Source organism: Sphaerodactylus townsendi, linkage group LG04 (genome assembly GCF_021028975.2).
Source record: "Sphaerodactylus townsendi isolate TG3544 linkage group LG04, MPM_Stown_v2.3, whole genome shotgun sequence".
In the NCBI taxonomy this organism is placed as follows: domain Eukaryota; kingdom Metazoa; phylum Chordata; class Lepidosauria; order Squamata; family Sphaerodactylidae; genus Sphaerodactylus; species Sphaerodactylus townsendi.
Window position 1 is genome coordinate 4,808,483 of NC_059428.1, and position 23,243 is coordinate 4,831,725.

General features: G+C 47.9%; 1 protein-coding gene across 1 annotated transcript; it reads right to left on the reverse strand.

Moving 5' to 3' along the window:
* Positions 1-287: 287 nt before the first annotated feature.
* Positions 288-19,660, reverse strand: LOC125430797 (zinc finger protein 436-like). Its single transcript, XM_048493033.1, has 13 exons — positions 19,621-19,660; positions 17,877-17,982; positions 11,388-11,458; positions 11,058-11,184; positions 6,960-8,190; positions 5,841-5,901; positions 5,324-5,411; positions 4,936-5,069; positions 3,387-3,565; positions 2,877-3,080; positions 2,660-2,775; positions 1,649-1,939; positions 288-364 (listed from the first exon to the last, which is right to left on the reverse strand). The coding sequence occupies exons 2-13, from the start codon at positions 17,977-17,979 to the stop codon at positions 288-290; spliced, it is 2,682 nt and encodes an 893-aa protein (XP_048348990.1). The 5' UTR covers positions 17,980-17,982; positions 19,621-19,660.
* Positions 19,661-23,243: the final 3,583 nt, after the last annotated feature.

Genomic DNA, 23,243 nt, shown 5'->3' on the forward strand with positions numbered 1-23,243 from the left:
TGGCAAGACCAGCCTAATGGTTCCTCGCGTGGGATGGGATCACTATACTGAAGGAGCTGGGAGCAGCGCAACATCCCATGGGGAGCTCCGGAAGGGTTTGAGGTGTAGCGTAGATCTGGTTCCGGCTTGGGAGATGGCCCGGCGCTGGGCTCCTCCCCAGCGAGCATTGGGAGCCCCGCCCTAGACTTCCTGTGGCTCTTCCTGGGGAGAGAGACCTCCTCCGCCAGGGTTGTAGGCTCTCACCTGGCAGCCTAAGCAATTCCTCCATAGAAATGCGTCCTGGCTTGTCAGCGAATTGCACATCTCTCGTCTCCTCGGGCCGCCTCAGCGGCAGCCGAGAGGGCGGCGACCAGGAAGTTGCTGGCTTGATGGGCGAAAAGACCCGATATCCTGGCAAGCTTTGAGCATGTCGCCAGCTCTCGGGTTCCTTTCCTAGGCCTGTGGATCGCTTTATGCACTCAGCGGAGGCGCTCTCTTGGCAAGGCGCTTTGAGCGAGTTCGCCTCTGGGCCTCCCTCGTCAACTCTGCCTCTTGAGGGCCTCTGGAGCCTGTCTACAAACTCAGCATAGGGCCTTTGAGGTTTCTGCCGGGTGCTAGAAAAACTTTGGGTTGGCTGCCCGGCCATTGGGGATTCTTCAAAACGCCTTAGGTGGGCGCATTCAGAGGCTTAATTCGGTAGAAGGGTGTACACCGGCAGGACGATCTGATTGTTGGGGTTACTGAAGGCATCAAAGCCGTGAAGTTGAGCGTTGTGTAGGCGCCGGCTGAGGCTGCTGCCCTGCTAAAGCATTGCCGGGCGGAACTCGCCTCCCAGATCGCTAAATTCAGCAGGGCCTTAGGAGCATGCGGAAGGTGGTCTTCCAGTCAGTCCGAACCATTAAGTGATTCCTCGCGACCGCCTTCTTAGCATGCCTCTGCCATATGGGCTGGTGACTTTACGTCTCCGCACCGGCTTATGGAGCTTCCAGTGAGGATGTTATAGCTTAAAGGGCGGTACTTTGATAACTCACGTAATTACGCCTCCCTTGCTACAGTATCTGTGAAGTGGACGGGCACAATGCAAGAATCTCGGCATCGTCTTCCGTCAGGTTTCTTTCTTCTGCAGATCGTGGATAATACCGCTCTATGAAAGTTTGAAAACCCGCGCTTATTACGCGGGCGCTGGACGGAGGTGCAGTGGCTTCGAAAAAAATGAAGGCGGAGCAGGTGGGGAAGGTTGAGCCGCTGGAGAGTTTGGAATCTGGGTGAAGGAGCCGAGGGGGGGCAGAAGGAGGACAGGCCCAATCGAAGTGGATAGAGAAAATTCGGCCTGAAATTCGAAGGCGAAAGATCGAAAAGGAGGAAGTGGGCCTACAGCAAGGAGCCATTGGTTCTGCAGGCTGATGGCGACAAAACATTGTCTCCACGCCAATAGCAGGCTGACATCGCGCTACGAGGCTCCAGCGCGAAGAGGCGCCCCGATGTTTTCCCCAAGTAGTCCTTAAGATTCAATGTCCCTCTGCGGCCTTTCATGGACACTGAGCTTCAATCTCTCAATTCAATTTGGCGCAGCTCCTCTTTACGGGACCTGCCGTGATTTCTTTCGTTAACGCTTTCAGTTCGGCTAACGCGTTTGTCATAAGCCCTGCTTTTAAGCTCCTATACTCACTCCGGTGCGTTCCGGCCGGACGGCGAGAGTGTCCTCGACGCTGCGGTCTCTGGATGCTGCCGATCCAGAGGGAGTAGGCGAGCACCGAAACGGGTGGTCCCTGGATGCGCCGATCCAGCCGGACTTCTCGTATCGCCGCCCTTCCCCAGGCTGCACGGGTGAGCAGGGGTGGAGGGGTTCGAGGGATTCCCGGTTTCTGCACCAGCTTTCTTGTAGTCAACCCTGCAGGGTCAAAGCCGCGGCGAAGCCAGGCTGTAGACGCTGGAGGAGGTTTCTCTATCTGGCGGAGAGCTGCCAGCAACAGGGAAGCTGGGTTTTCAATGATCCTGACAACTCTGCCCTGGTGCTGGTCTCTCGCGACTTTTTTATTAGGGTTTCATTGTGGGCGTAGAAGGAGGTGGGGTAGGAGATGAGCGGGAGACCGAGACTCGGAGATCACCGCATGTGATGCATGATCTCACCTGGCTACGTAAGCGAGAGGAGCGTAAGCTGCCTTTGAGCCTAATCTCCCTACCTGTGGCAAGACCATTGTCCCTGCAGCGTGACTGGAGCCTGACATTGTGTTCATGACCCGCGGATCTATAGGGGATGAGGAGTGGGGGTGCGCAAGGCGACTCAGCAAGGCCGTGAGGGTCCATTATGCCCCCCCAACGCTCTGCACTCACGGGTGCTGCTGGGTCAGCAGTGCATCACTACACTGTACAACACCTGGCACGGCTGGAGAAGAAGAGCTGGATTTATACCCCCCCTTTCTCCTGGAAGGAGACTCAAAGGGGCTGACAATCTCCTTTCCCTTCCCCCCTCACAACAAACACCCTGTGAGGTGGGTGGGGCTGAGAGAGCTCCGAAGAACCGTGACTAGCCCAAGGTCACCCAGCTGGCCTGTGTTGGAATGCACAAGCTAATCTAGTTCCCCAGATAAGCCTCCACAGCTCAAGTGGCAGAGCAGGGAATCAAACCCAGTTCTCCAGATTAGAGTGCACCTGCCCTTAACCACCACACCACGCTGACCCTGGAAAGATCTCTGCCTCGTGACCTCGGGAAGCCTGGAGAGGCATACACGGACTGAAGGGGTTGGAGAGAAAGGCATGGCTTGGGATCCTGAGGTGGAAGGAAGGAAAGGTTTTCTGAAGCAAGGGGGGGCAAGAAACAGAGGAGGCAGAAGGAGTGGGCCCCAATCCTGACCAATGATCCACCTTCCCCAAGGAAAGCCCTTTCCTAGTCATACCTCCTGTGGGTCATGGAAGGGTGTGTGTGAATGAGGTGAGGGTGGATTTCCCCCGTTTTGGGGTCTGCATTGCAACTCCCCCAGCACCCCAATATCTCCCTCTCACAGAAACCCCTGAGAACTGAATTAATGGATGATCCCTCCAGACTTAGCCCGTCATTTCCAAAGGCATGAAATTCTAGGTGGCCCAGTGGTCTAGCCCCCCTGTACTGAGAGAAAGGGTGTTATAGCTGCTCCCCATGTCTGCTCTCGAGCTAACCTGTGACCCCTGAGTCCCTGCTGTGGATGTGTCGGGGCGGCAATCTGTCCCTAATCTGTCCTCCAGCCACCCTCCTCTTTCCCTCTCCTTGACCCACAAGTCTCCTGCCTCCTAGCGCCCATCCAGACCTTCCTTCAACTCACCCTGAAAATTTCAGTCCCTTGAAATGCAGGGAAGAGCCTGGATCCTTCCCCCCCCCCCCAGCCTCTGGGAGGGGGGAGGAGCCAGGAGGGGAAGCCCTCCCCCCCAGCCTTTTCTGCCCTCGCTCCCTGTCAAAGTCAGGCCTCTTCATGCCAATTCTTGACATGTCTCCTGGGCTGGAGATGGCATCTGCTTTTCTTGTGCTTTTTGCTTTAGGGGATGTTGTGCTTTGCAGGCCTGCTTTGCAGGGAGGGGGGCCCCCGGGTGCACAACTGGCTGGCATCAGGTTCTGTGGGGCAGACACAGTGGGGGGGACATTGCTCCTGAGTTGGGGAGGCAAAGCAAGCCCCACGCCTGCTCTTTTCTCCTTCTCTCTCCATGCAAAATGGCCTTTGGGGAGGGAAAAGGGCAGCCTCCCCACCGGGGCTGGCGGACTGAAATTGTATGTTTTTAAAATTGTATTGTACTTCTGGATTGATGTACGTCACCCTGAGCCCTTCAAGGAAGGACAACTGACAAATTTAAAGAATAAACCAGGAAAAGGGGGGTGGCTAGTTGAGATCAACAATGTTGTTCTTGTTCTTGGAATATTTACTATCCCGCCTTTCCCGCCAGAGTGGGCTCAGAGGAGCTAAAAATGAAATAGAGAAACTGCCCTGCTCTGGCCAGACTTAAAGTTTTACCAGAATAAATGTAAGATACTCCACTTAGGCAGAAAAAAAAGAAATGCACAGATATAGGATGGGTGACACCTGGCTTGACAACACAACATGTGAAAGGGATCCGGGAGTCTTAGTAGACCACAAGCTGAACATGAGTCAGTCGTGTGATGCGGCAGCCAAGAAAGCCAATGCAATTCTGGGATGCATCAATAGGTATATAGTGTCTAGATCAGGGGTCTGCAACCTGCGGCTCCGGAGCTGCATGCGGCTCTTTCAGCCATATACTGTGGCTCCGCATGGCCTGGAGGTTGGAGGGTAGCATGGGCATGTCCCTGCAGCCCTCCAGAGAAGCGCTGGAAGGAAAGGTGAGTGGAGGGGCTGAACAGGAGATGGCTGCATGCAGACCCACCTCTCCGGCTCGGTATATTTTTGGGGCCGTGGAAAATGGGTCCAAATGGCTCTTTGGGTGGTAAAGGTTGCCGACCCCTGGTCTAGATCAAGGGACGAAATAGTAACTCTCTATTCTGCATTGGTCAGACCTCACTTGGAGGGGAGGGGAGTTTGGATTTATATTCCCCTTTCTCTCCTGTAGGAGACTCAAAGGGGCTTACAATCTCCTTGCCCTTCCCCCCTCACAACAAGCACCCTGTGAGGTGGGTGGGGCTGGGAGAGCTCCAAAAAGCTGTGACTAGCCCAAGGTCACCCAGCTGGCATGTGTGGGAGTGCATCAGGCTAATCTGAATTCCCCAGATAAGCCTCCACAGCTCAAGCGGCAGAGCGGGGAATCAAACCCGATTCCTCCAGATTAGAATGCACCTGCTCTTAACTGCTACGCCACTGCTGCTCCTAACTTTAGGTAGCTAACTTTATTACTTCAAAGCCTATCTATAAGTATTATAATATCGTTTTGGACATATTTAATAGTAGAACTTTTGTTTTTTTCTGTATTAATTTTGAACTCGAAACATATTAAAAATGCTTTTATAAATGTTTTTACTTTCTGAATGTTTTCAGTGAGGACTTCTATTATCAACATCAAGTCGTCCACATAGGCTTTATACTTGCAAGTTTGACCTTTGACTTTCAGTATTTTCCATTCATTTTCTTTTTCAATTTTCTTGATAAGAATGTCTAAATAAAGTATGAACAAGAGGGGTGACAGTGTCTTGTTCATTGTGTTATTATACTGAAAGTTTTGGGTAGTTGACTATTAATTTTTACTTATGCAATTTGATCAGAGTAAATAGTTTTTATTGCTTCTATGAATGATCCTCTCTTTTCCACTGTATACAATATAAAGTTCTAATTAACATTATCAAACACTTTGTGGGCATCTAAGAAAAACATTACTAATTTTATCGTTGAGGTTTTTTCTGCAAATTCACCTCTGTCAACCTTCTTCAACATTGCACTTAAGAGGAATTCTGGATCATTCTTCCAGTTCTGGGGTAAACACTGCAACCAGCCTCCTGTCTGAAGGATGGAGGGGGCACTGGAAAGAGATCCCATCCAATGCTTCCAAAGAGCCTCACATTTGAGGCCCAAACAAAGATTCCAGCAGAGACACTCCCGTCGGGACTCTCAAAGTCCAACAGAACATTCCAGACCGCAAAGCATAGAGGACAAGAGAGAACCCTTGGGTACCTTGTGGCATATGTCAAGCAAGGGTTTCGTAGCTCTACTTCAGGGACCCAGCAGCCAGGTAAGACTAGAACCACCAGAGGATGATGCCTCCAATCACCATCTCAGCACAGAAGTATGCCACCGTCTAGGCTAAACAGAGACTCAGAAGGGATACTTGTCCCCTTCCCCATCTGTCCCACAACACGGCTTCCCTCACAGCCACTGAAGCAGCTGCAGCTCCAAAACCCTGCCTCAAAAATACATGGAGAAAGAACCCACATGCAGCTGTTTAAACCTAGGGACTGATGTCACTTTTCTCTGGGTTAGATATTTGGACTGGCTGGGGAAAAGGAGAAAAAAGAAAAGGGGCAAATGGTTATCAGTTATGCTCTTGAACTGTGGAAAGGCTATTGATGTAGCCCAATTAAATTAAAAACTTTAATGGATATATGAGAAAACTAACTGGTAAAGAAAAAAAACGAAGCAGAAGATTTAAAAATGGAATCAACAGCCTCAATGCAGCATTCCAGCTATGTGCACACAGGAATGAAGAGAACTCTAAAAATAATCACAGTGAAAGAGCAGAAAAGAATACAAAAAGAACAAGAGAACTAGCCATGCAGAGTGAATCTCTTTCCACATACTGAGCATACAAAAGCGCTTTCTGCTATAGAGGGCGTGCCCTTCAAACTATTACAAGAAGGGATTGAATTGGGGTGCCTCATCTGAGAGTGGACAGGGTCTTCACAATGAGCACTACAAAGGTCTCTTCCCTGTGTGGGTTCTTTGATGCGTTTGAAGACAGGTACTCTGACTGAACATCTTTCCACACTCTGAGCATTCAAAAGTCTCTACTTTGTGTGAGTTCTTTGATGCTGTTGAAGAGTCCAACTCCGACTGAATCTCTTTCCACACTCTGAGCATTCAAAAGGTCTCTCCTTTGTGTGAGTTCTTTGATGCTGTTGAAGAGTGCCACGCTGACTGAATCTCTTTCCACACTCGGAGCATTCAAAAGGTTTCTCCTTTGTGTGAGTTCTTTGATGTATTTGAAGAGTGTCACTCCGACTGAATCTCTTTCCACACTCTGAGCATTCAAAGGGTCTCTCCTTTGTGTGAATTCTTTGATGACGTTGAAGATGGCTACTCCGACTGAATCTCTTTCCACACTCTGAACATTCAAAAGGTCTCTCCTTTGTGTGAGTTCTCTGATGGTTTTGAAGAGTGCTCCCATGACTGAATCTCTTTCCACACTCTGAGCATTCAAAAGGTCTCTTTGTGTGAGTTCTTTGATGCTGTTGAAGTGTGCAATTCCAACTGAATGTCTTTCCACACTCTGAGCATTCAAAAGGTATCTCGTTTGTGTGAGTTCTTTGATGCTGTTGAAGAAGGCTACTCTGACTGAATCTCTTTCCACACTTTGAGCATTCAAATGGTCTCTCTCTTGTGTGAGTTCTTTGATGGTTTTGAAGAGTGCTCCTGTGACTGAATCTCTTTCCACACTCTGAGCATTCAAAAGGTCTCTCCTTTATGTGAGTTCTGTGATGATATTGAAGACTGTGACGATGACTAAATCTCTTTCCACACTCTAAGCATTCAAAAGGTTTCTCCTTTGTGTGAGTTCTATGATGTGATTGAACACTGCTACTCTGATTGAATCTCTTTCCACACACTGAGCATTCAAAAGGTCTCTCCTTTGTGTGAGTTCTTTGGTGCAGTTGAAGAGTCCAACTCCGACTGAATCTCTTTCCACACACTGAGCATTCAAAAGGTCTCTCCTTTGTGTGAGTTCTTTGATGTCTTTGAAGATGGCCATTCCGACTGAATCTTTTTCCACACTCTGAGCATTCAAAAGGTCTCTCCTTTGTGTGTGTTCTTTGATGGTTTTGAAGAGTCCAACTCCGACTGAATCTCTTTCCACACTCTGAGCATTCAAAAGGTCTCTCATTTGTGTGAGTTCTTTGATGCCATTGAAGAGTGTTACTATGACTGTATCTCTTTTTACATTCTGAGTACTCAAAAGGTCCCTCCTTTGTTTGAATTCTTTGGTGCACTAGGAGCTTTGATCTGAAGCTGAAGAACTTTCCACACCGAAAACATTTATGGGCCCTTATTATACTGTGCTTTGGAACATGTGCATTACCTTTTCTTATGCCAGAGGCCTTTCCACTCTCTATGCAGACTAACAGATTCTCTCCTGAATGAGTCCCACAATGCATTCTAGAAAGGTCTGATTTTCGTGAGAAGTTCTTGCCACAGTCTGTGCAGCTATAAGGTTTCTCTCCTTTATATGTTCTTTGATGGTTAGGTAGCTCGGTTCTGCGAGCATAATACTTTCCACACTCCAGGCACTGATGGCTCTTCGTTCCACTGTGCATTTGCAGATGGATCTCATATTGGCCTTGATCTGAAAAGGTCATCCCACATTCTAAGCACTTATGTGCTTCCTCTGCTTTTTGGATTAGTTCATTGAAATCCTGCCCTTGGCATGAAATAGGTGTATCCATGTTTTCAGTCATGTGACTCTCTGTCTGCTTATTAGGTCCACCTTGATTCCTGAAGATTCCTTCCAAATCATGCTGGACTTTATTTAGCACTGTCCCATCACCCTCATTCCACTGCTCATCCCCTGCTGGAATAAGAAGAGAAATCCTGTTAGAATCCACACACACTGAAGTCTGATCTTCCCTAGAAGTTCCCTCTACGCAAACATGTTTCACTACATTATTATACACTTTAAAAGGACACACCTATATTGTGTACATGTGCTGCTGAAAGAAAGGAAGAGGTTCAGTTAGCACAAGGGCAAGAAGCCAAGCCACCCATCAGGTGGCTCATTAAGGCGTGATAATTGTTTTATCAAATATTCTCCTCCCACCCACCACCCACCCCCGCCAAAGTGTTTTCTAATCTTTGCCAACTGAGAAATCAGAATGTGGCCTCTTAGTCCTGTGTTGGCCTCAGGCTGGAACACCTCTCTGTGGTTTAAGTGATGACCATAACAGTGAATTCAGCTGACATGTACAAACCAGGTAGCTTGAGTTGCTCTACCTACATGTGCTGAATCTTGCTTATATTGCCAAATTGAGACTTCCACAAGGAAGCTTCTGGGGCTGGGAAGGAGCTGTGAGCCAACCAGAGGGATGAACCCTGCCCCACACAGAGACAGGTTGCCACCCAGAAGCCCCAGCCACTGTCACGGGGCCCAGCAACCACCGCATGACCCCCTCTGCTTACCGGGATCGGGGAGCAAGCCCAGGAAGACAGTGTATGCCTCTGCCGCCGCAATGGCCCAGGCAGAGCCATACACCCCCAGAAGAGTCCAAACAGCCCAGGAAACCCCCCCAATGTCATCCCTGCTGAACTGGAGCCCAGCAGGGCCTTGCCAAGGAGTTGGGCCCCTAGCACGGCAGCCAGGACCGGCCTTAACTACCAGGCCAAGGACGTAGTTAAGGGGGGGGTTTCCGGGTTCAACCTCTCCATTCATGTCCGAAGCTCCGCCCCCCTGTTTGTGGGTTTTTAAAGCATTTTGGTGGTTTTTTTTGTTTTGGGTCTGCAGGGGGCGCAATTGTTTAGGCTAGCAGCACGAAACTTCCAGGGTATCTTTAGGAGATTCTCCTAATGATACCACCCAGGTTTTGTGAAGTTTGGTCCAGGGGGTCCAAAGCTATGGACTCCCAAAGGGGGTGCCCCCATCACCCATTGTTTCCAATGGGAGCTAACAGGAGATGGGGGCTACGCTTTTGAGGGTCAATAACTTTGGACCCCCTGAACCAAACTTCACCAAACCTGGGTGGTATCATTAGGAGAATCTCCTAAAGATACCCTGGAAGTTTGGTAATCACTTGACTGTAATGCGCCCCTCTGCCAGAACATCCCTAGTGAAATTTGGCCCAAGAATCTTTGTTCTGGGAGCCAGTTTTCTGCATTTCTGTCAATGGGGATGCAGGCTGGGGCACATTTCTGAAGGCACAGTCTCAAAACTTTCAGGGATTGAAGAGATTGCCCTACTGGTTTGGTGCAGTTTAATAGGCTGTGCCAAAGTTATGGACCCTCAAAGAGGGTGCCCCCTCCCTCATTCTTTCCAATGGGAGCTAAGGAGATCAGGGCTACCCTTTTTAGGGTCCATAACTTTGGCCCCCCTGAACCAAACTGCACCAAACGTGGGGGGTACCATCAGGGCAGTCTCCAGTTGGTACCCTGAAAGCTTGGTGCCAATACATCCAAAAATGCCCCCCCTGCAGAACATCCCAGAACACCCCCAAATTGTGTTTGGGGGTGGATTCCAGCATCACAGCGGCTGCTGGGGGGGGGGGGGCGGTCAGATTTTGCACTGGGCTCCATTTTCCCCCAATGCCGCTGCCCCGAGGGGAGAGCAGAAGGAACTGCCGGCTGCCGGCTGGGAGCCCAGCTGGTGGGGCGGGAGGGAGGTCTGCCGCCCCCGCCTCGAGAGAGCTGCTTTCATGCTAGGCCTGGGGCGGGGCTTGGGGAGGCGTGGCCAAGCCCTAGAAGCGGGTGGGGTGTGGTCTCACCCCCGAACCCCGCCCATAAAAAATCTATACCTACGTCCCTGTACCAGGGGATGGGGCCAGGAAGATCCCGGACGTTCGTCAGAGGCCAACTTGCTGGTGGTCCCTAGCCCCTCGATGATGCGGCTGGCCTCTACCCGGGCCAGGGCCTTTACAGCCCTGGCCCTCGCCTGGTGGAACACCTTACCACCAGCTATCCGTTCTTGCGGATCTTGGAGAGTTCCTGCAGGGCGTAAGATCAAATTGTTCCACCCGGGCTTTTGGAGGGGCCGCCACATGATGCCTTTCTCCCTTACACTCTGGGCCTGTACTTATGGGGCCCTTCGCTCCCTTCTTCTGTCTCTTCCCAGGGTGGGTTTATGAAGTTCTACAGTAATTTTGTTTAATTTGCTGTTTTAATGGGGTTTTAATGTAATTGTTGTTTTATTGTGTTGTTCACCGCCCAGAGCCCTTCGGGGGAGGGGCGGTATACAAAATCAATTATAAATAAATAAAATAAACGAATGATGGCATGCAGCAGCTGGGTCGGTGGATGAAAGGGGAGGAGGAAGGGATTTAAGGGATTAGAGAGGGGACCGGGGAGGTAGTGTGGTGAAGGGGAGGGAAAGGGGAGAGAGGAAGGAGGAAGAGAAAGTGAAAAGCAGAGAACAGAGGAGGATAAAGCAGCAGGAAAGGGCATTGGAGAAAGCAACATGTGGGTGGGCAGCCTATAAAGGGAGGCTGCACTGGACAGCTGTCCACGGAAGAGGGGGCTGAGGAGGTGACAGGTGCTAGGGCTAAATAGCGCCCTGCCATCCTGTGCTCCAGTGCTTGACCAAGTTAAGCCAGCCCCAGGACAACCCCAGCAACGCAGAGCACCAAACAGAGTAAATAGTGGGGCAGGCCTCAACGCAACATATTACTGTTCAACATTTTGATTCATGCATAATCCCAAAGGCAGAAATCTGTGATTCTGGCACCTGTGCCTTACCCAGAGAAGCCACGCTTGCAAGGTTCTCCAGCATAACAGCCTTATAAAGGGCTCTTTGGTCGGGATCTAGCAGTGCCCACTCTGCCTCTGTGAAAGACACGGCCACCTCCTCAAAAGAAACCGGAAACTGAAAAAAAAAAGGCAGATTCAGTCTTCAGAGGTCATGCCAGGCAGGGATGGAGTGCTGGAAGGGGACATTTTGGGAGGGTTAAGGGTGTAAGGAGTGGAGTTCAGAGCCTCTTGCCTGGGCCCCTCAGCACCAACTGCAGGAGGAAAGTCCCCTTGAGAAAGGAGAGCGGACCCCGGCTGTCCTTTGCTCATCTGCCATACCTGGACTGGAGGGGCAGCTGCTGTTTTCACACCTCTATGAACAGAACAGATCAACACTGATTCTTCGCTGTCTGTGAGAGAGGAAAAAGGGAAGAGTACACTCCACTCCCTATTCTATTGCATGATGTGGAAAAATGGTTCCTTCTCCCCCTTTTTTTTTGTTTTGCCTCCTCCCCTTCCAAATCCAAATCCAAAAAACCTTTATTAGGCATAAAACCAGTGCCAAGAATTTCAAATACAATAAAAAAATCATTATTGCTCAACTTGCAGTACACAGAGCAAAAACATAGCAACAGCTAGAGGTAATTCAACACTAGAGCTATTTAGAAGCTTAGCCATTTTTATTTTATCAGAAAGGAGCATAAATCCTGTTGGTAACACAGTTCTCAAATCGGTTCTGATGTTGTTGTACTTTGAACAATGGAGCAGAATATGAGAAAGTGTATCAGTTGTATCAGGGCAAAATTGACAGCGACACTCATTTTGTGGAATACCAGAGAATTGACCTTGGAAGATGTGCTGACGAAAAGAGTTACACCTTGCTCTAGTCACTGACCCATCTGTAATTGTAATTAATAAGTTGTTGCAGGTATATAGCAGGGCTAGTTTTCTGAGGGATAATCCCAAAGAATATTGGAGAGCAAAAGAGCTTTGCTTTGCTCAGGAGAAATTGGTACTCTTGATCAAATAACTTAGTCTTGGGTTTATGGTAAATCTCCTGAGCGGTGGAGCATTTGTAGGGCCTCCCAAGAGAAGCCCAAGGAAAAGATCTTTTTTTCAGTGTGCAGCCACCATTTCGAAAGCTGAAGCTCTCTCATTTCTAACTGGGACAAACTGTTAGGGTCAGTGCAGAAACAAAGACGCAGCCAAAACTTAAAAGTTACAACCCATGCCCTTGTTTCTAATAAATGTTGCCCTGATTCCAAACAAAGAACACCATAGGGGACACAATGCGGGGTGCCAAAGATCTTATAAAGGAAATTGGATTGGATGCTTTCCAATTTCTGGTGCCATACTTGGATCCAGATGGGGATACCATACAAAAGGTGCTGGGCCACCTTAGCGTTAAACACCTTCAACGCTGCTGATATGAATCTACCACCATTGATATTAAAGAACTTCAGTACTGCAGCGGATAAATTTTTGCAGGCTTTAAGGGTGTTATCTCTATGTGTGGTCCAGGTTGACTTATGATGGAATATTATCCCAAGGTATTTGAACAATTTAACTTGCTCGATGTCAGCACCTTGGATAGACCATCTTGAAGGTCCTAAAAACCTTGGAAAAGACCACAATTTTAGACTTAATTGGGTTAATGACCAACCTGTTGTTTGAACAGTATTCACCACACTTAGTCAGCATGTTTCTGAGACCAGATCTTGTTCTTGATAATAAAACTGCATCATCGGCACAAAGGAGAATAGACAGAGGCACACCGTTCAGATAGGGGCAATGAAAGTTGAAACTATTCCAATGTGGGGCAAGATCATGTAAAAAAAAGATTAAATAGCATGGATGCTAATACACACCCTTGTTTTCCCCCTGAGAAACTGGTATTTTGGGTGTTAAGGAACCTGATGGTGTACACCTTATCTGGCAGGTGGGATTCCTGTAAAGAGATCTAATTAATAGGAGAAGCCTAGGATCAATAGCTTAGCTTCTGCAGTTTAAGCCATAGCAGCGATCTGTCAATAGAGTCAAAAGCCCCTTAAAGTCAATGAAGGCTGCAAAAGATTGGATTTTCCTCTACAGAGGTATTTGGACACAAGTGCTCTTAACGCCATGTACAGTGGTCCAGGGTGGTCTTCCTCGTGAAAGTTTCAATCTGCTCTATTCCGATTGGTCTGTTAGTCAAATCTAATTCAAAAGATGGTTAAGTAAATATTTGGCATACAATTTACCTGGAAACAGACAGCAGGCTGATTGGTCTGTAGTTTGAGGGGAGATTACGGTCACCCTTTAAACAATGGAATGATGGTTTGCTTAGTCCACATTGTGGGCACTGAGCCAGAGTCATTCACAGTAGTGAATAAAGGAAGGCGGCTAACAGAGGGACCACCGATCGAAAAAGATTTTGTAAATTTCTGCGGGACCCCATCTGGACCCGGAGCTCTATTAGTTTTAAGATTACCAATTAGTGTTGTGATTTCCTCCTCTGTTACAGGAGGCCACCCTAGGAATATCATTAGACAAAGGGCTCAACCCTAAGAGTATCGAGGTTCCCATTATTGAAAAGATTACAAAAATAGATATGCCATATTGGGGTCAATAGTAGAGATGATAGTAGTAGAGGAACTCATTCCCCTAGCAACAAGCCAAAAAAGCATCTAGTATACGCTTGAGCTGGGCTTGCCTGTATGAGATGCTTCCATTTCTCATTGGTTTGTTTATATAGCCCTTCGCGAAGAACACACGATAAATGCCTCTTCAGCAGAAAATACTCAGCAGGAAGATTATTTAAACCTTGCTGTTTAGTCCTGCAGAATATTATTTGCATTTGCTTTTTTTTATGTTTCCAATTCTCCTCTTCAGAAAAAATATGTGACAGTAGGAGTTCCTCAAAAGGACCTGCTGGAATGCGGCACTGCTAGAGCATCAACTAATTTCCTGGTCAGAACTTCAAACTTGCCAATACACTCAGCAGGTGAAGGAGATGATAATAGAGCATGCCTAAAAGACAGCATAAAAGGGACTGTGTAATAGTGAATCTGCTTTAAATTTAGTTTCCTTATTCCAGTTAATTTTGTGCGGAGGGATACTGGACTATTGTCATTCCTAATTGTTGATGCACAGGAAAATAGTTGAAATACAAGTGGCATATGATCGCTCCAAACTTGGGGAAATCATGGCACGGTGGATAACATTAAAACAAGATTGTGAAACTAAAAGGTAATCGATAACACTGTTACCACGCTGAGGAGAGATAAGTAAAATCAGCCATATCAGTAAGCTGAACCAGCCCATTTAAAATAATTAAATCATAATGAAGACAGAATTTAATCATATTGTCGCCAGCATGGTTGCAGATGGTATCTGTTGAGAGTCTTGGGGCAGAAAAAATGCCATGGTAGAGCCCTCAGCTTCTAGGCCAGTCTGAGAAATAAGTTTCGACTCATCTTTACCAATTCTGGCATTAAAATCCCCGCCAACAACAACCTGTCCAGGATTGTAATTTTGAAGAATATCATTAACATAATTATATAAACCCCACTCAGAGTTGGTCGCTCTCTGAGACCTCAAGACTAGGGGAAAATATAGGTTTATAATTAAAAAAGGTACAATGCTCCCCACTTAACAACTTAACGATTGAGCCCACTGCTCAAAAAGGTTGGGAGTTCCTTAATAGTAAATGGAAAATATACGGAAGTGAGGATAGCAAGGCCAGATTTAAAGCGCCCTTTTGTATGGCTTTTAAAAGCTGAAAGATGATAGGTGTTAAACCCTGATAAATGTGGGTGGGGGGTGGGGTAAGGGAGCAAGTTTCTTGGAGCATAATGATATCAAACCTGGTTAGGAGATTGGAAAATTCAACATCCTGGATCTTATTATGCCAACCAGCAATATTCCAAGTTATGATCTTTAAACAATGATCAAATAGTCAGTCTAGTTCCATAAGTTTGTTTAAAGAGCCATTTGTGTCCTCGTAAACACATCCATTAGTCCCACTATTAGTTGCTTGAAGATGTAATCTATTCTGGAAGGAGGTTGAAACATCGCGAGACCCATGGCTTTCACCAGCTGTTGGAGAACAGTTGGAAGAATTAGAGTTAATTCCAATATTAACAGACACAAGTCTCTGTACCCAAGTGAGGCCTTCCGCCTGAGTGCGGTTATAAACATCTCTGAAAGCACGAGGATCCAGTTCGAAGTTCTTCATTACTGATCACAGGATAGGTCTCTAATTCCAGATGGAGATGAGGATGAGTGGTCTCTGGGTATACACTCCAAAGAGGGAAAAGTGAGCAAGTTTCTGAAATTTTTTAGTTTGTGGCCCATAGCAGGCAGACAAGGGGTCAGGAATGCCAGCAGGCCTTGTAGTCAGATTATTGTCCACTTGTAGACAGAAAAACAAGGGATCCTCAATTGGGTTCTGATTGCAGCCCACCTGTAGGTGCGCAGATGAAGCAGACAGAGCATCAACAGCAGAGGATTGACATCCATAAGGCACCAACTGGTTGGCTTTCAGACCCCCATCTGTATCTTTATCTGTAATAGTCTGGAAGTTCTTAGTTACATCGGGGGTTACGCGGGAAAACTTCTGTCTGCAGACTGGTACATCAGGTGGAATGAGCGGATGAATAAGAGTATTATTTTTATTTTATTTATTTATTTATTTATTAAACTTTTATACCGCCCCATCCCCGGAGGGCTCTGGGCGGTGTACAGCAGAAATAAAACAATATAGACAATTAAAACATTTAAAAGCAGCGATAACCATAACAACGTTCCTAATAAATATGTAATAAATTACAGTAAATAAATAGCGTTCAGTGATCTACTGTTATAGTTCCCTTCCCTTCCCAAAGGGGAGAAAATCCGACATTCTAATCTAAAAATTCCCTCCCTCTCTAAAAAAGGGGATGGCGCAGTCTGAGATGACAATTGGCCCAGATGTCGGGGCCGAGCCGGGGGCGGGGGCACCATCAACGGCCGGTTCCTCCAAAGGCCCGGCGGAACAACTCCGTCTTACAGGCCCTGCGGAACTCACCCAGGTCCCGCAGGGCCCGGACAGCTGAAGGAAGAGTGTTCCACCAGGCCGGGGCCAGAGCCGTAAAGGCTCTGGCCCGTGTGGAGGCCAGCCGTATCATCATTATGAAACATTCTTTTAACTATTACTCTTTGATGAGCAAGCTTCCATTTTAAAGATTGTCCTAACAACAACTTAGGAATATAAGTAGTATTAAATGATAATATAAGTCTTTGAGGACAAAAAGCAGGAAGGGAGCCAAAGGAGTCCAGGACCTTCACAGAGACTAGGTCGATATTCCTTCGATGGATTTGCATAAGATTACTGAGGTGATTTATTGCCAAGCTGGTTGAGTTCCAAACAGGGCGTTTATCCCTGAGCTTAAATACATATACACATACTTGCTTGGGCAAAAGAGTCAAAATTGCCTTAGATGTCCTTAGAACTAGGAGGCTTGCTGATTGTATTGCCAAAGTAATCTCATTTAGGACTGGGGCAATCTGTGGCAACTCCTCTCCACAGTGGAGCAGACTGCTTATAGGAGATACGAAGACTGAGTACAACCCGTGCACCTGTTGTAAGACTGAGTATGGATGTTTGATTCAATCAGTTCTTTCAGGTTGTCAATTTTTCCAGCTACATTTTTAAAACTGCTAAGAATTTCTTGTAGAGAAGCTGCTGCAAGGATACAAAGTGATTGCAAATCAGGCTCAGGATTAACTAACTGATCATTAGACATGGAGACAGGTTCATAGTTAGAAGCAAGGTCCTTCTCAGGATTAATGGGGGAATTAACCCCTTGCTCTCCCGAAAAGCCAGGAGCATGATTAATGGGTGCGTTTGTTGTTCCATGCTCTTCCACGGGAAATATTGTGACACTATGGTCCACTGGGCAGTTTGAGTCTGTCTGAAGCAATGTGAAGCGGTTGGAGACGGGCACTGCAAATTCCAACTCAGCCAAATTGGAGATGGTAGAATTTCCTCCAACAAGGAAGTCGTCAATCTTCAATTGCTTGTTGGCAGGAGGAGAGCAGGAGGATTCCGGCTCCAAGATGGCGGCGCGTTAACTTCTGAGTCACGCTGAGCTCCGGGATAAAGTAATTGCTTTCAGCCTTATCTTTTAATGTTTATATTAGGGTTTTATTGTTTTATGGCCCTCGGTTTTATTGCCAGTGGTGTTGCAGTTTGCTGGCTGAGATAAGCAGTGTGGAGACCAGGTAGTGGGAGTTACAGTTAACAACTAATAGCTGCCGGCATGGCTCCTAGCAAACGCTCCCGTGATTTAGAAGAAGTTTGCTCTCCTCCTCCCCTTCTCCAACCAGGTACCATAGATTTGAAGGATTAGAAATCCCAGATCAACATCAGGAAGTACTGCCTGACTTAGGGGGAAAAGATATCTTGACCCAGCCTGACCAGGTCAAAGGAGCTCTATTTCCTACAGTGCCTAGTCAAATGGCCAATAAGCATGAGCACAAAACACATTTGCCCACTCTTCTTAGAGCTGGGCTGACCAGAAGATGCAGACTTTGTTGATTCACAAGGCTGAGAAACTGGGCTAAGAGTTGTCTGCTTTGTGTTTTGAGCTACCTTGAGTTTCTCTAATGGAGAAAGGAGGGATATGAATATTGTAATCAATGGGAGGAGCTGCCTCCATGAACTTTCCACTCGAGTTCTATAGGAATCCCAACTATTGAACATTGAGCACCATAATTTGGCAAAAAAGCGTTTCATTTTTTTCTCTATCCTGCACCCATCGAAATAATTGGGTGCCCGAATGCCATTGAGTCACAACGAGTCCTTACCATGTGAGAGGGCATCCTGGGCACATGCCTGGGCCTGGCCCGGCTGCCCTTCCTTCAACGGAGCTCTTTCCAACTTAGCTTCCATCTTCACTGATAGACTCATCCTCTGAAACAGCAGTAACAGCAACAAGAAAGAGAAGGAGTAGAAGGAGAAGAGTTCTGATTTATACCCCGCTTTTCTTGACCTTAAAGTGTCAAAGCAGCTCACAAACTCCTTCCCTTCGTCTCCCCACAAAAGACACCTTGAAAAGTGGTGGGGCTGAAAGAATTTGGAGAGAACTGTGACTAACCAAAAGACACCCAGCAGGCTTCATGCAGAGGAGCAGGCAAACCAAGAATCATAGAGTTGGAAGAGACTCCAAGGGCCATCAAGTCCAACCCCCTTCAATGCAGGAACACACAATCAAAGCACTCCTGACATGTTCCAGCCTATGTTTCAAAACCTCCAAAGGAGATCTCACAATTCTCCGAGGCAATGAATTCCATTGTCGAACAGCCCTGACGGTCAGGAAGTTCTTCCTGTTCTTCAGGTGGAATCTCTTTTCCTGCACCTTGAATCCATTACTCCATGTCCTAGTCTCTGAGGCAGCAGAAAACAAGCTTGCTCCCTCTTCGACATGGCATCCTTTCAAATATTTAAACGTAGCTATCATGCCCCCCTCCCTTAGCCTTCACTCCTTCAGACTAAACATCCCCAGCTCCCTAAGCCTCTCTTCGAAGGGCATGGATTCCAGACCTTTTACCATTTTTGTTGCCCTCCTCTGGAGCTTGTCAATATCCTTCATGAATTGCGGTCCCCAGAACTGTACACAATTCCAGGTGTCTAACCAATGCAGAATAGAGAGGTACAATTACATCCCTCAATATTGACACAATATTCCTATTGACACATCCCAAAATCGCACTGGCCTTCTGGGCTGCCATGTCACACTGCTGACTCATGTTTAGTTTATGGTCTACTAAGACTCCCAGATCCCTTTCGCATGTAGTGTTGTCAAGCTAGGTTTCATTAATTCTATATCTCTGCATTTAATTTTTTCTAACTAAGTGTAGTATCTTACATTTATCTCTGTTGAAATTGTTTTGGCCCAGTTCTCTACTGCCCAGGTCATTTTGAATTCTGATTCTGTCCTCTGGATTATTAGCTACCCCTCCTAATTTGGTGTCATCTGCACATTGGATTAGCATGCCCTCTATTCCATCATCAAGGAACGGATCCTTCCCTACTCCCAGACACTGCGTTTTTTTAAAGTAGACCCGGTAGGTCTTTCAACACTGTTGAACTATCTGGAGGAATAAGAAATGCCCCAGAAGAAGAAGAAGAGTTTGGATTTATATCCCCCCCTTTCTCTCCTGCAGGAGACTCAAAGGGGCTGACAATCTCCTTGCCCTTCCCCCCTCACAACAAACACCCTGTGAGGTGGGTGGGGCTGAGAGAGCTCCAAGAAGCTGTGACTAGCCCAAGGTCACCCAGCTGGCGTGTGTGGGAGTGTACAGGCTAATCTGAATTCCCCAGATAAGCCTTTACAGCTCAGGCGGCAGAGCTGGGAATCAAACCCGGTTCCTCCAGATTAGATACATGAGCTCTTAACCTCCTACGCCACTGCTGCTCCACTGCTGACGCAACTTCTTAAATCTGCCATCCAGAGGATTAAAAGTTGGACAAATATCAGGCAGGGAAGCCTTAGGAGAAGGTGAACTACTGTAGCATGAACGGGACAGACCTGGAAAGACAAGCCCTCACCTGTTCTGCCTGCCTCTTCTCCTCTGCCTGACTCAGGAGGAAACCCTCGGCCAGGGCCACTGCTTGGGAACTGGTCTCCGGCCCACATCCTCTCACCCAGCGCTGCATTTCCTGGGGCAGGACGGTCAGGAACTGCTCCAGGATCACCAGGTCCAAGATCAGCTTCTTGGAGTGCCTCTCTGGCTTCAGCCAGCGCTTGCAAAGCCCATGGAGCCGGCTGCAAACCTCTCGGGGCCCATCAGCATCATGGTAGCAGAACTGCCGGAAGCGTCGGCAAAGTCCTTCTGAGTTCACGGTCTCCTGATCCAAGACCTCTGGAACGGCTCTCTCCCAGAATTCAATACCACTACTAGCTTGGATGAGACAGGGGTCCTTCCTTGCTCTCTTGCCAAGTCCAGGTACTCCTAGGTCCTGCTCTTCCATCTTTTCTTCCATTGGGTTGCCTCTGACTGTGAAAAGTTTCCCTTACTCACTTGGATATGAAGACAGGCTTCTTCCTGTGAGTGTTGGCGGTCAGTGGGTGGGAGGCAGATATCTACACATCAACAGGAAAACAGAAGAGAATGGTGGCACATAGTGGATAAGAACAAAAGTGTGGTTTGTAATATTTCGTGATACTACATATCAATCTTTTGGGGGTATGCCTGTTTGGTCCTTTGAGATATTTAACTGTTTTTGGCTCTTTAAAGATATGACTTTGGGTCAGGCAGTTCCGGGGGCTTCGGATGGCTACTAAGTGGCTCCATCCACAGGCACAGGGGGCTCCTGTGTGGGTCTGAATTCTTGACTTTTTTTTAAGGGGCTGCTTTGTTTTGCACAAAGTGGCTCCTTCTGGCCCAGGAACGGGTGAATAAGGGAAGAGGGAAAGGAAGCTCTTATCCCCATTCACTGCTCTCCCCCCCACCCCTCACTTCCTTTCTCCATGCTTTGGGGCCTGCCTAGCGGGCCCAACATTCCACCCCATCCTCAAGCCCTCAGTGGGAGAATTTTGGCCCCACAGGCATCCTTTCCCTCCCCTAGAGAACCCCCTTGGGACCCCTTTGCTCAGGGCTCTGTCCCCCCCCCCCCCATTAAAAGGACGTCCTCTGAAGACTCAGCCCCTCCTTGAATGCCCCAGAGAACATATAGGGCAGTGGTGGCGAACCTTTGGCACTCCAGATGTTATGGATTACAATTCCCATCAGCCCCTACAATTGGCCATGGTGGCAGGGGCTGATGGGAATTGTAGTCCATAACATCTGGAGTGCCAAAGGTTCGCCACCACGGATATAGGGGCTGGGAGTCCCCATGCTCACTCCTCTGCCTGTGCTGGGGGGCATAAACTCCCCTTGCCCATCCAGATGCCTCCTCTGCAGCCAGTCTCTCGCCCCTGAGAGCAGCCGCCAGGGGGTCTGTTCCTTAGCAACCCCCTCCCGTATCCAGCCCCCCCATTCCCCCCCCCCACACCCCTCCCGCCCCCCCCCCGCCAACAGGAGTCATCCAGACCCTCATCTGCTTTGTCCCTCCCCTGCAAATCTCAATCACTCGCCAGGTCTCCACAATGCAGGGAAGGGGCTGGATGTCACCCGCCCCCCGCGCATGTTCAGAGAGCAGGAGAAGGGATAAAGGGGTGCTGGAGGGAGCAGCCCCCTCCCCAAGCTATGCTATGGGGGGGGGTCTTCTTGGATCCGGACCTCTGAGCCCTCTTCCCCCTCCCCACATTCCCCAGCCCCCAAACTCCCACCCCCGACTCACTCCGGGGAGGGGCTGCCACTTTCCCGCCTGCAGACCCCAATCAGGAAGGAAGGAAGTCGCCTCCCCTCCCCTACAGGCCTTTCTAGGAGTTCGTTTCGTTTGTCTGGAGACAGCCCGTGTGGGCGGGGACACGTCCTCCAAAGCCCTCCCCCTCCCCTCCCCTTGCTAAGGGGGCTTGCGGGAGGGGGAGGAGCAGCTGACAGGCGGGGGGGGGGGGGCTGGAAGAGGCCAGGGGCATTTGGGGAGGGGGCAGATCAGTGGGGTTTAACAGCGCTTAACAGGGTTACCTACACTGCTTCCCTAAAACTAGGTCTTGGGTTTAATGCTAATAATCGAGCCCAGCGGCCCAGGCCAGCCTAGATGTAACTGTGTGGTTTGGTTCTGCAACCCTATAACTGTGTGGTTTGGTTCTGCAACCCTATAACTGTGTGGTTTGGTTCTGCAACCCTATAACTGTGTGGTTTGGTTCTGCAACCCTATAACTGTGTGGTTTGATTCTGCAACCCTATAACTGTGTGGTTTGGTTCTGCAACCCTATAACTGTGTGGTTTGGTTCTGCAACCCTATAACTGTGTGGTTTGGTTCTGCAACCCTATAACTGTGTGGTTTGGTTCTGCAACCCTATAACTGTGTGGTTTGGTTCTGCCTGCAACCCTATAACTGTGTGGTTTGATTCTGCAAATCCTATAACTGTGTGTGGTTTGGTTCTGCAACCCTATAACTGTGTGGTTTTGGTTCCTGCAACCCTATAGACTGTGTGGTTTGGTTCTGCAACCCTATAACTGTGTGGTTTGGTTCTGCAACCCTATAACTGTGTGGGTTTTGATTCCTGCAACCCTATAACTGTGTGGTTTGGTTCTGCAACCCTATAACTGTGTGGTTTGGTTCTGCAACCCTATAACTGTGTGGTTTGGTTCTGCAACCCTATAACTGTGTGGTTTGGTTCTGCAACCCTATAACTGTGTGGTTTGGTTCTGCAACCCTATAACTGTGTGGTTTGGTTCTGCAACCCTATAACTGTGTGGTTTGGTTCTGCAACCCTATAACTGTGTGGTTTGATTCTGCAACCCTATAACTGTGGTTTGGTTCTGCAACCCTATAACTGTGTGGTTTGGTTCTGCAACCCTATAACTGTGTGGTTTGGTTCTGCAACCCTATAACTGTGTGGTTTGGTTCTGCAACCCTATAACTGTGTGGTTTGATTCTGCAACCCTATAACTGTGTGGTTTGGTTCTGCAACCCTATAACTGTGTGGTTTGGTTCTGCAACCCTATAACTGTGTGGTTTGGTTCTGCAACCCTATAACTGTGTGGTTTGATTCTGCAACCCTATAACTGTGGTTGGGTTCTGCAACCCTATAACTGTGTGGTTTGGTTCTGCAACCCTATAACTGTGTGGTTTGATTCTGCAACCCTATAACTGTGTGGTTTGGTTCTGCAACCCTATAACTGTGTGGTTTGGTTCTGCAACCCAACAAGATCGACACAGACTTCAGAGAATAATCAGAACTGCAGAAAAAACAATTGCTGCTAACCTGCCTTCCATTGAGGACCTGTATACTGCACGGGTCAAAAAAAGGGCTGTGAAAATATTTACTGACCCCTCGCATCCTGGACATAAACTGTTTCAACTCTTACCCTCTCTAAACGTAAGCTACAGAGCACTGCACACCAAGACAACTAGACATAAGAACAGTTTTTTCCCGAATGCCATCACTCTGTTAAACAAATAATTCCCTCGATAATGTCAAACTATTTATTATATATTTATTATATAATTACTGCACTACTTTTTTTCATCATTCCTATTACCCATCTCCTCCCAATTATGACTGTATGACTATAGCCTGTGCTGACATTTCATTTTATTTTATGATTTTACATTTTATG

Coding starts and splice junctions, on each gene's coding strand:
- LOC125430797 (XM_048493033.1), bottom strand. CDS start 17,979: ATGAGTCTATCAGTGAAGATGGAAGCTAAGTTGGAAAGAGCTCCGTTG. Junction 11,185..11,387: donor CAGCTGCCCCTCCAGTCCAG/GTATGGCAGATG, acceptor TTTTTTTTTCAG/TTTCCGGTTTCTTTTGAGGA. Junction 365..1,648: donor TCCGGCCGGAACGCACCGGA/GTGAGTATAGGA, acceptor TCGCCCATCAAG/CCAGCAACTTCCTGGTCGCC.